Consider the following 12,401-nt stretch of genomic DNA (forward strand, 5'->3'; position numbering starts at 1 on the left):
CAGATTCAAACTTAAATTTTAAAATGCTGGTTCACAATTTTGATTTTTTTCCAAGAATCTGGAAGTTTCGGGTAAAAACTCAACAGGGAGTCATAAAATACATGTGTAGGACTATCTTATTTCATACAATTTTAAACCCATTTAGTAGGTGTAATTTTATAATGACGTCATCACATTATAGGTGGGGATAATACATATACCATATACATGATATTCCTAATATAAATACAAATTTTGACAACAATTGGCTCACTACTTTCGGAGATGACCTATCTAATAAAAATCCGGGACGGCAGACAGACAGACGGACAGACAGACGGAAACGGGAGACTTATTTCTTCGCACTCTAGGGTCATGAAAGGTCGAGAAAACGTAAAAGTCAGCCGACGCTCGGGGAGTACAAAATTAATAAACCGTTTAAAAATAAATCACTCCAATACATTAAACCCCAGACAAAATCCGATGGGCGAAATTTCCCCTGATTGAATGCATTTTTTCACCCTCTGGGACAACGCCACCACCAAGACAATTTAGCGACCCAGACGACTTCTACTCCACAAAATTGATTTTTTCCATAATGCATACAAAAATAATGACGATTGTAATTGCAGATAACATGTAAATGACTCATGGGTCCTACAGTAATCAGACCGATATGCTGTTCGTAACATGTCTATTCCCACTAACTTTTATTTCAGCAGCCAATTTATCAAAGTTTAGTCTAGAGTCGGCACCCCCGCCCAAAAATTACAACTTCACGGTCAAATTTTTAAGAAAATACGAACGCTTAAAGTACGACTTGATCCTCCACGTTAATAACATCACGAAGCACAATGCGAACCGATTTCTCTCGTTGCATCCGATGCAAGTGACCATTTTCAACCACGAGACGACGACCGAGGCCATCGCTAGACCCGAGTACCTCAAATGCGTGAATGTGGTAGCTTTCCATAAACCGTTAGAGTTTTCGAGGTACTCAAGCACGAAAAACAACATCCTGGCTAGTGATATTGTAGTACTCGTAACGTACCCGTCAACGATCGACGAATTACGAAACAACTATCAAACCATACCCAATTTGAGTAAAGCAGGCCGGATTCTAGTTTTCAACTACGGCGACATTGTCGTCGACGCCTACGTTCTATGCTTCTACTGCGGACCAAGTACCGGGTTTAGACACCTACGCGCAATGAAGTACTCGCAGCTGCTAGTTGAAAACAAGTACCTAGTTGTTAGCAGTTTCGACAATTTCATCGGCCACGTACTCAAAGTTGCATACATCGACTATTTCCCGTACGTTTTTTGCACCCACAAGACGACAATTGATAATAGTACCAGTTGCACGAAGGCGCAAGGTGCAGACTTTGAACTCCTCACGACTTTGACACGCCGGTTAAATTTCAACGTCGAACTTATCGAAGTACCGGGACGTTCCTACGACGATTTGTTCGACGGTTTGAAAGGGGAAAAGTACGACCTTGCTATCGGCGGCTTGTCAATGACTAACCCCCGGCGACAAGTTCTACAATTCAGCGATGTTCTCAAGTTTGAAAAAATCATATTCGGGTACGTTTATCAAACTTCGTTTTTGAAGAAAGTGGTCGGGGTGTTTTCGGTGAGTGGTAGCGTCGTCGGCATTGTCATCGCGTGCATTGGCACACTATCAATAGCAATGTATTTGATTGGTAGTTGTATCAATCGTGATAAGTACGTACCGTTGACGAGGATTTGTACGGTACGTAGCTAGGTGTGGTGACGTAGTACCGTGTTATTTTTGTTGTTTCAGTCGCTTTTGAAAGTTTCTTGTGAGCAGTCAATTGTCATCCCAAGTCACACAAAATCCACGATTTGTCTTTTTTTCGTCACGTGGTGGCTTTTCACCATGATTTTCAACACAATTCTCAAATCGGGTTTAATCGCCTCTATGATAAACCCCCGTCGTACTGAAGTCGCATTTTCGCAACTCATCGACGAGGGTTACAAAGTAGTACTAGACCACGCTATGACAGACAGTTATTTAAGTGGATTTTCAAACGAAGAACAGTCATACATCACTCGGTACTACCCACCTATCAAATCAAAACCCTATCAAACTAAGTATTTCGCAGACCATCAACAATTTGGACCAGCGACACGTGCGAAGTACTACACTATGTCAAAACCGAAAAAGTGGTCATGATTGGAGAAGTATCACGGAACTTGTTCCATTCTAAAATATTTTGTTCCAATGAGAGTGGTTCGAAATTGTCTAGTGGTACCATTCGGAGGACGCCGCATGCGTGGCCGTTCAAATTCGGGGCTCCGTTTGTGGGTACTTTCAACAAACACATCAAGGAGGCGATGAGTGGTACTCGCTTGGTTTGACCAAACAAGATTGATAGTTTAGTGGTTGCAGGAGGATTGATACAGTTTTGGCGACACAGGGCTTTATTGAAGACAAAATTTAACTTGTACTCAGACGAAGCAGGCGATGAAAAAGTGACTTTTGATGCCTTCGTTGCCTACTTTGTCATATACGTGGTACTAATCTCAGTGGCAGTTTTATGTTTCTGGGGGGAAATTTTTTATCACCGTATTTGCATAGTAAAGTACAGTGATAAAAAGTGATAAAAACCGAATATATTAAACATGTAACTGCGCACAATAGTACCGCATTAGCATAGTTTTATTGTCGTACTGGCCTTAATATTTTCCACTAGTACGATGTCGCACCAAGACAACAACTACAACCTGGATTTAAAGCCACCGTCGCCCGAAATCCTCCAATGGGCTAAAGAAAACATAGGTGAAGACCCGGAAACCAGGAACGAGGTTATTTCAAAACTAAGAAACATCATTTTTGGTAAGTTTGCCTAATAGTGACTGAGTACTGAGAAGGTACTTTCAGAGAGACAGGAATGCACACCGCATCGTACCGACGACGTGTTCCTTCTTCGTTTCTTGAGGTCTTGTAAATTCGACCCGGAAGCTACCCACTCTTTGGTATTACGTATTTATGGTACTACTTTAACCATCACTAAAGATTTGTTAGATCGTAGAGTACTACAACTTTAAGAAAAACAATCCGCAGTTTTTTGTGAACGTGAATCTGGAAAAATTGACTGGGTTGTTAACCGATGGGGTTATTTCAACGCCACCGTACTACGAAGGGTCCGGCAGGAGAATGGTGATCCACAGAATGGGTAAATGGGATCCGGAAAAGTACTCTTTGGATGAAGTTTATCAATTCAATATAGCTATAATGGAAATGGGGATACTGGAACCACAGGGACAAATTCTAGGCAGCATTGCCATCTTCGACTTTGAGGATTATTCTCTTCAGCAGGCGTGGTACTTCACACCCAGCTACGCCTACAAATCAATACAAATCCTGACGGTACTATTTTCAACCAATTTGATTCTTACATCCCACGATTTTTTTTTTCCAGAAAGCATTCCCTATGAAGGTCCACGCCATACATATCGTCAACGAGTCTTACATTTTTGACATTATATTCAACGTGGTCAAACCTTTCTTGAGTACCTCGGTTCTGGAAAAAATATTTTTCCATGGAAGCGATTTGGAAAGTCTTCACAAGCACATAGCACCTGAGTATTTACCCCCTAGGTATGGAGGGACACGACCTCAACACAGCATCGAGAACTGGATTTCCATCTGGAGAAACAATCAAGTCGTTTTTCAAGAATTGAAAGATCTTGGATACGAATTCTCCGAAAATGAAGACGCTAATGATGTTTAAATAAGTTAGTTGGGTCAATAAAGTTGGATTAAATCTTGCTGCGTCATTGAATTTTATTGGAAGCTAGGAAAACCCTCCGAGTCTCAGTGTGGTTGCAATGTTCACCAAAACGCGTCACTTGTGTTTCGTATTTTTTTCCCTTGCTGCATGTACACTTTTTGACTTTACCCCAAAAAACGTTTCTTTGAAGACACATTTTGTCAACAAACTCTTACACAAATACCAGACTTTCCAAATAATTTTCCACGTCGATAACTTTTCGCAACGCTATGTCAACAACTTTGACGAAATACAGCCACTCCCTATCGTCATCTATAACCACTACACAGCCCCAAACACCTCTTTCAAGCGCCCCTTTCTCCAAAAATGTCTCCATTTCGTCAGCTTGAGAAACCCAAACCTATTTTCAACCTACCTGCAACACAAACGTACCGTTTTTGAACGAGATATCGTCATTTTTTTGGTTGACTACACCAAAGTGACAACTTTTTCCAAAAAGTACTGGCTTATGCCCCGTCTAGAACGCGCCGGAAGCATTTTGGTCATCGACTTGACCCAAGAAAGTTCTTTCGACGTCTACAAACTCTGTTTCTTTTGTGGCCAAATCACCGGACAGATCCTTCTAGTCAAAACTATCAACGCAACAGATTTAGACCTCCCAGCAAAAATTTTGTTCTCGAGACAATTCAACAACTTCTATGGACATGAAATGCGAGTGGCTTATAGCACTTACTATCCGTATTTTTTTTGTTCTAAGAAGGTGAAGAGTAAGTGTGAAGAGTTTTCTGGGATCGAGCTCGAAATGTTGAAGATGTTGGGTCACAAAATGAACTTCACTTTCACTCTTTTTGAAACCAGGAACGACATGGAGGTACTATTTGAGGGATTGATGTCACACAAATACGATTTTGCGATTGGAGGGTTGTCGATGACGCCACAGCGCTTTGATGTTGTTCAGTACAGCACTCCGCTCTTCATTGAAACTATAGTAGCGATGTTTACCTACAATTCGAGTTATACTTTTGCGGCAATTTCTTTGTTTCTTCCGTTTCCGGCGACAGTATGGATTGGGATTGTTGTCGTGTTACTTGGAATGGCCGTCATTGTCTATTTAATGAGTAAAGTTTACGACGACGTAGATAACGTACTGGCGTTGAAGATTCTAAAGGTACTATGGTAACTATGTCAAAAAAAGTGAAAATGTTTTTGATCATTTCAGACGTGTCTTAAAGCCTTGATCGAACAACCAACTAACCTCAAACTATCGTCACGCCACTTTCGATTCGTCCTAATGTTTCTCCTTTCAAGCTGGTTCCTCTTCTGTTTCTTGATCAACGCCGGCTACAAATCGCGATTGTCCTCTCTTCTGGTCCATCCTCCACTACAGCGACGCCCGAATCTCAGAGACGTCATTGAAGACGGGTACGACGTGATTGTGGACAAAACTCACCAAGTTTTGGCTCCTGGACTGCAAGATAGGTTGAACAAGTCTGGGTACGTTGCTCTAGATGGTGGTACTATGGATTGATAATTTTTTGTAGACGTTTGGTCGTGCAGCCTAGTATGTGTCGTTCGATTGAGTACTACAGGAGACATAAGTCCGTTTTGATTAAAGATGCCTCGCTTATTTTTTTTCATTCAAGATATTTTTGTGAACTTGATCGCAGACCGGCTAGTGGGATGCCTAAATTGGGGTTCATTCCTTTGGCTAAAGCTGTGTATGGGTGGCCGTTCAAACTGGGGAGTCCATTTGTGCCGAGTATTAATAAAAATTTGAAGTGGATCTTGTCAGGTGAGTAAATTTATTTTTTTTTTGTAAGGTCAGGTCAGGTGGTGATTTTGAAAAAATGTAGAAATTTTTTGGTGGTTCAAAATCTCTTTAATTAATTTTCTAAAGCGGTGGAAAAAGTGTCAAATTTTTTTAAAACTCCAGCTGATATAGTAATTTTGGCAGAATAAAAAAACTCAAAATTTTCGCAAGAGAATTGAAAAACTGGAAAATTTGTCAAAAATCCAGAAAAAGATCTTGACATACCGTTTATTTTAAAAATTCAAAACACAGTTAAATTTCATCTTAGGTAATTTTCGAAAGTGGTCGAAAAAGTTGCAACTTTTCTATATTGTGAAATTGAAATTTTTAAAAAGGGGTCAAAAAATCCGCAAAAATTCGACGTGTTGATTCCAAAAATGGGACGTGTTTATGGTCCCGGAACAAGATCATAGAAATATTTGGTTGAAAATTCAGTTTTTAGAAATTTCAGAAAAATTTAGGTGGTCAAAATTGATCAAAAAGAGTCAAAATTTTCAAAATGGATTATTGAAAAATTGAATTTTTTGAAAATCTTGCCAAAAAACTCAAAAAAAAACCTAACATAGATTTTGAAGTACCGATTTCAAAAATAGAAGTGTTTATGGTCCCGGAGCAAGGTTTTAAAAAAACTAGATTCAAACGTTGTCTGAAAATCCACAAAAAAATGTGCAACATAAATCTCGCCGTGCTGATTCCAAAAATATAGCGTACTTATAGTACCGGAGCAAGATTGTGGAAAAATTCGATACAAGTCTAAACCTATGATAAAATAATAAAAATTACAAAAAGGACAAAAAGGATAAAAAGAGACAAAAAGGATAAAAAGGATAAAAAGGATAAAAAGGACAAAAAGGATAAAATGGATGAAAACTATGAAAAGGATGAAAAGGATGAAAAGGATGAAAAGGATGGAAAGGATGAAAAGGATAAAAGGGATGAAAGGGATGAAAAAGATGAAAAGGATGAAAAGGTCTAAAAAGACAGAAAGGACAAAATGGGCAAAAAGGACAAAACGGACAAAAAAGACGAAAAAGACGAAAAGAACGAACGACGACGAACGAGGACGAACGAGGACGAACGAAGACGAACGAGGACGAACGAGGACGAACGAGAACGAACGAGGACGAAAAGGACGAATTAGGACGAATAAGGACGAAAAAGGTCGAAGAAGGACGAAGAAGGACAAAAAAAAACGACAAAGGACGAAAAAGGACAACAAAGGACGAAAAAGGATGACAAAGGACGACAAAGGACGAAAAAGGACGAAGAAGGACGAAAAAGGACGGAAAAGGACCCAAAGGACCAAAAGGACCAAAAAAACCAAAAAGACCAAAAGGACGAAAAACACCAAAAAGGACGAAAAGTACCAAAAGGACGAAAAGGGCGAAAAGGTCGAAAAGGTCGAAAAGATCCAAAAGGACCAAAAGGACGAAAAGGACGAAAAGGACGAAAAGGACCCAAAGGACCCAAGGGACCCAAAGGACCGAAAGGACCGAAAGGACCGAAAGGGCGAAAAGGACCAAAAAGACCAAAAGGACGAGGAGGACGAGAAGGACGAAAAGGACCAATAAGACGAAAAGAACGAAAAGGACCATAAGGACGAAAAGGACGAAAAGGACGAAGAGGGCGAAAAGGAACAAAAGAACCAAAAAGACGAAACGGACGAAAAGGACGACATGGACGAAAAGGACGAAAAAAGACGACAAAGAACAAAAAACAACAACAAAGGACGAAAAAGGACGTAAAAGTACGAAAAAGGACTAAAAAGGATCAAAAGGACCCAAAGGACCCATAGGACCCAAAGAACCAGAAGGACTAAAAGAACCAAAAAGACCAAAAGGACAAAAAACACGAAAAGGACGAAAAGCACCAAAAAGACCAAGAGCACTGAAAGCACCAAAGGCACCAAAAGCACCAAAAGCACCAAAAGCAGCAGAAGTAGGGAAAGGACGAACGATGACAAACGAGGACGAACGAGGACGAAAGAGGATGAAAAGGGCGAAAGGGACGAAAAGGACGAAAAGTACGAAAAAGACGAAAAGGGCGAAAATGTCGAAAAGATCGAAAAGGACCAAAAGGACCAAAAAGACCAAAAGGACGAAAAAGAGCCAAAGGACCCAAAAGGATCCAAGGGACCCAAAAGACCGAAAGGACCGAAAGGACGAAAAGGACCAAAAAGACCAAAAGGACCAAAAGGACGAAAAGTACGAAGAGGGCGAAAAGGAACAAAAGGACCAAAATTATCAAAAAAACGAAAAGGACGAAACGGACCAAAAGTACCAAAAGTACCAAAAAAACGAAAAGGACGAAAAGGACCAAAAGGACCAAAAGAACGAAAAGGACCAAAAAGACCAAAAGGACCAAAAGGACGAAAAGGACGAAAAGAACGGAAAAGGACGAAAAGGACAAAAAGGAGCAAAAGGACCAAAAGGACGAAACAGACGTAAAGTACGAAACGGACGAAAAAGACGAAAAGGTCGAAAGAGGACGAAAAGGACGAAAAGGACGAATGAGGACGAACGAGAACAAACGAGGACGAACGAGGATGAAAAGGAGGAAGAAGGGCGAAGAAGGACGAAAAGGACGAAGAAGGACAAAGAAGGACAAATAAGGCGAATAAGGACGACAAAGGACGATGAAAGACGAAAAAGGACGAAGAAGGACGAAAAAGGACGACAAAGGATGGAAAAGGACGAAAAAGGACAAAAAAGGACGAGAAAGGACGAAAAAGGACGTAAAAGGACCGATAAGGACGAAAAAGGACGAAAAGGACGAAAACGACCCAAAGGACCTAAAGAACCAAAAGGACCAAAAGGACTAAAAAGACCAAAAGGACCAAAAGGATCAAGAGGACTAAAAGAACGAAACGGATCAAAAGCACCAAAAGGACGAAAAGCACCAAAAGCATCAAAAGCACCAAAAGTAAAAAAGGACGAACAAGGACGAACAAGGACGAATGAGGACGAAAAGGACCCAAAGGACCAAAAGGACCATAAGGACCAAAAGGACCAAAAGGATCAAAAGGACGAAAAGGATCAAAAGTACCAAAAGGACCAAAAGGGTGAAGAGGATCAAAAGGACCCAAAGGACCGAAAGGACCAAAAGGACCAAATGGACTAAAAGGACCAAAAGGATGAAAAGGACGAAAAGGACCCAAACGACCCAAGGGACCCATAGGACCGAAAGGACCGAAAGGACGAAAAGGACGAAAAGAACGAAAAGGACGAAGTTTGAAACAAAGATTTTGAAAAAGTTGTCTAAGGAACCACAGACATTCTGAGCTACATTTATAGACACCTCTTGATTCGAAAACTATAGTGGGTTTATGGTTCCTTAGCAAGATTTAAAAAAAAATCCGTTCGAAAATCAATTTCTTGAAAAATTTAAAAAGTACTCATTCTTTTTGGCAATTCTGGAAGAATGGTAGAAGTTTTTGAAGAAATGAGGCTGGAAGTAACTTCAGGAGGCTGAAATCTAGAAAACTGTTTCTAGGAAATGTTCGAAGGTTCTCGAAAAAAGTCGAAAGTTTGATATCAAAAAAATTAGATTTTGAAAAAGTTATCTGGAAGTGCATAAAAGATTCTGTGTCATAGATCTCGACGTGTTGATTCGAAAAATATAGCGTGTTTATTGTCTCGGAGCAAGATTTTACAAAAATTCGGCTCCAATTTCCATTTTTTGAAAACTCCGTAGCACAGTTATATTTTTCTACATTGAGTTCTAAAATCACAACATTTAAAACAAAATCCAAAATATAGTCAAATTTCTGGAAAAATGCTAGTAGTTTTTAAAGAAATGAGTCCGAAAGTAACTTGCAGAGACTGAAATCTAAAAAAAAACTATTTAGGCATTTTTCTAAGTTGGTCGGAAAAGTCACAGCCTCCATTTTAAAAAATGTTATTTCGAAAACGATGTCAAAAAATGTACAGGAATTTTTTGATATGGATTTTGATATTGGAAATTTTAGAAAAACGCCGTTCAAAAATACATTTTTTGGAAAATCCAAAAGTACTCATATTTTTTGGTAATTCTGGAAAAATGGTAGGGGTTTTCGAGGAAATAAGGCAGAAAGTAACTTCCGCAGATCGAGATATGCAAAAAAAAATCTTTAGGTTATTTTCGAAGATGGTCCTAAAAAGTCAAAATTTTTATTAAAATTAAAAAAGTTGTCTAAAAATTTAGAAAAAAATCTGGAACGTACAAATTGGAAATATTAATATTTATTTAGAACGTAATTAGGTTCATCCGCTGCAAAATTTATGTAATCATCTCGACCAACAGATTGATGACGTCATTGCAAAATTTTGCTTCGTAAATACTATTGTTTATTCTTAAGTACTGGATTCAAGGTTTTTTTTTGAGACTTGTCTAATTTGCTGCACAATCTTCGAACTGCATAACCTGACTTGAATTAAATAAATGCTCTGACCTGACCTGAAATAATATTCGATATCATAATTCTGAATTTCATAGAATAAGAAAACTAATAAATTTAACACAACCTAAATTCTGTTTGCATGCAGCTGGTTTAGTGACGAAATGGAAACTCCAAGTTCTCTTCGCCGGTAAGAAAAATAGTGGATTCTACAGATTCCGAAGAGGCGAAAAACATGCAGTGGACATGAGAAGCTACAACATGCATTTCGTCTTGTACATTGTATGCACCTTCATTTCCATAGTGGTGTTCATAATTGAAATTCTCGTTGGAAAAATCTTCAAATCAAGTAAAAGGAACCAAAAGCGGCACAATTTGAAATTGTAGCTTTCTGAAAACACACGAATTAATAATTCTGAATGTAATTATTTTTTCTTAGACAATATAATTTTGTGTGCAAACTCTTCCCTGAATTCAAACACACCGACGCCCGTCATTAATTAACCCACTTCTTTTCTTCTACAACACAATTATCGATTCCTCCATATAATATGCGCGTCTAATTACCACCCAACCCAAGACTAATTCAAAATCCATGTTACCTTAAACCCAATCGATTCAAACCATCATTGTCATGTCCACGAGTTATCTTTCAATAACTCTTCCCCAGACACGCAATTCCATCGTCCGCTTTATCTCAACCCATTCCACAATTATGTGTCACACCAACAATGTCACACACCCTCTTCCTCATAATTTTCACCCAAACCTTCACACTTGCGTTTCTTAAACTAAACCCTTTCCCCGAGGAAGACCGACAAGTGCGCGAATCTCTAACCATGTGTGTCAAAGACGCCGCCCAGAGATTCTTCAAAAACGGACCCACGATTTTCTATTCACTGCCACTGAACGAAGTAAACTCAAACCAAACCTCGTCCACGGTTTTAGACAGACTTATCCTCTTCGAGCTGACGAAAAACTGCCAATGGGCACTTTTTGTCAAAAACTTAACCCTAGACGATCGAAGCATGGATCAAGGAATGTACAAACCCAACTACTATATTATCCAACTGAGAGACAAGGAGGAGTTTTGGGTGAACCTCAACATCCTCAAAACCTACACTAACTGGAACCCTCACGCAAAATTTTTGATCATAGCTCCCAGACTTGTCGAAAAACCTAGACCCATTGCCGCGTATATAATGAAAACGTTGTGGAAGATACACGTGGTTAATGGGGTTGTTCTTCTTCCAGATGAAAACAACAAGACGTTGTTCCACGCTTATTCGTGGCTCCCGTACAAAGACGACAACTGTGGGGAAGACTTTGACAGGGTCAACAAAATCGATTCTTGTAGTTTTGGTAAGACGGCGGACTTCGTCGATTGGTACGAAGACAAAATTCCAAAGATTTTTAACCAATGCGTGGTTAAAGTACGCGTTGTGGATTTTCCACCATACGTGATGCAGGTACCCAATGGTAGTACGAACAGAGGGGTTGAAATCAATCTTCTGGATCTAGTTGGTGAGGTGTACAACCTCCACATGGTCTACTACTCGTCGCAAACCAGCCTCGACTGGGGCAACATTTTCGACAATGGTACCATCACCGGAAACTTGAAGCACCTCTATGACGAAGACGACGACGTTTCCATTGGTGCCTACGCCAAAACCATGCCGCGATCTGTCATTTTCGAAGACACTTTCTACCACTACGAGTCCTTGGTTTGTTGTGTCCCGTATTCCACCCGAAACACGAAACTACAAACCGTGACCAAGATAATGGGTGTTGGGGCGTTTCTTCTGACTTTGATCGTCTACGTGACGGTGACCGCACTGATGTGGGTGACCAGTAAAGACGACTTACCGTGTTACAAAAATTTTGGCAGTTGTACCATGAATACCTTTTCCGCTTTACTAGACTTACCAGTTTCGGCCCTCCCTAGAACCAGCAAAGTCCGATTTTTTTTAGCCATGTTGCTGCTCTATAGTTTCTCGATTGTGATAGCGTACCAGACTCTTCTATCGAGTACCCTAGCTAGTGGTACCAACCACCAAACGATTACCAGAATCGAAGATCTTCTAGACACTTCTATGAACATCTATGCCATTAATAACACCTCGAGGTACTTCGCGACTGATGGTACCTACAGGAAGACCAACAAGATTAACGCCGCCATTTTGAAAAAATGGGTGAACTGTAAGAATCCGCACGAGTGTTTGAACTTGGTAGCTTTTGAAAGAAAGGCAGCTGTGATTTTTCCTAGAATGTTTACTGAATATATAGTTAATAGTTACAGGACTCCGGAGAACGATCCGTTGATCTATTGTTTTGACAAGTCTATGGTGTCGTACCCGTTGGTGATAATGATGAGGAAAGGGTTCCAGCTTTTTGACAAGTTTGATGTTCTTATTTCCCGGATCGTGAATTCCGGGTTTGTGCAAAAGTGGGAGAGGGAAATTTTGAGAACTCGGTT

General features: G+C 39.9%; 1 protein-coding gene across 1 annotated transcript; it reads left to right on the forward strand.

Moving 5' to 3' along the window:
• Nucleotides 1-2,690: 2,690 nt before the first annotated feature.
• On the forward strand, nucleotides 2,691-3,763 carry LOC135129544 (alpha-tocopherol transfer protein-like). Its single transcript, XM_064056710.1, has 4 exons — nucleotides 2,691-2,842; nucleotides 2,888-2,982; nucleotides 3,032-3,376; nucleotides 3,429-3,763. Exons 1-4 carry the CDS (start codon nucleotides 2,704-2,706, stop codon nucleotides 3,738-3,740), a joined length of 891 nt encoding a protein of 296 aa, XP_063912780.1. The 5' UTR covers nucleotides 2,691-2,703; the 3' UTR covers nucleotides 3,741-3,763.
• Nucleotides 3,764-12,401: the final 8,638 nt, after the last annotated feature.

The sequence above is a fragment of the Zophobas morio genome, unplaced genomic scaffold (genome assembly GCF_036711695.1).
Source record: "Zophobas morio isolate AGI-343-1 ecotype UQ-CSIRO unplaced genomic scaffold, CSIRO_AGI_Zmor_V1 ptg000016l, whole genome shotgun sequence".
NCBI classification, from domain to species: domain Eukaryota; kingdom Metazoa; phylum Arthropoda; class Insecta; order Coleoptera; family Tenebrionidae; genus Zophobas; species Zophobas morio.

Bases quoted from the DNA above. Each gene is read 5' to 3' on its own strand.
- LOC135129544 (XM_064056710.1), top strand. From the start codon at position 2,704: ATGTCGCACCAAGACAACAACTACAACCTGGATTTAAAGCCACCGTCG. The intron at 2,843-2,887 runs GTAAGTTTGCCT...AGGTACTTTCAG, and splicing joins ACTAAGAAACATCATTTTTG to AGAGACAGGAATGCACACCG. The intron at 3,377-3,428 runs GTACTATTTTCA...TTTTTTTTCCAG, and splicing joins AATCAATACAAATCCTGACG to AAAGCATTCCCTATGAAGGT.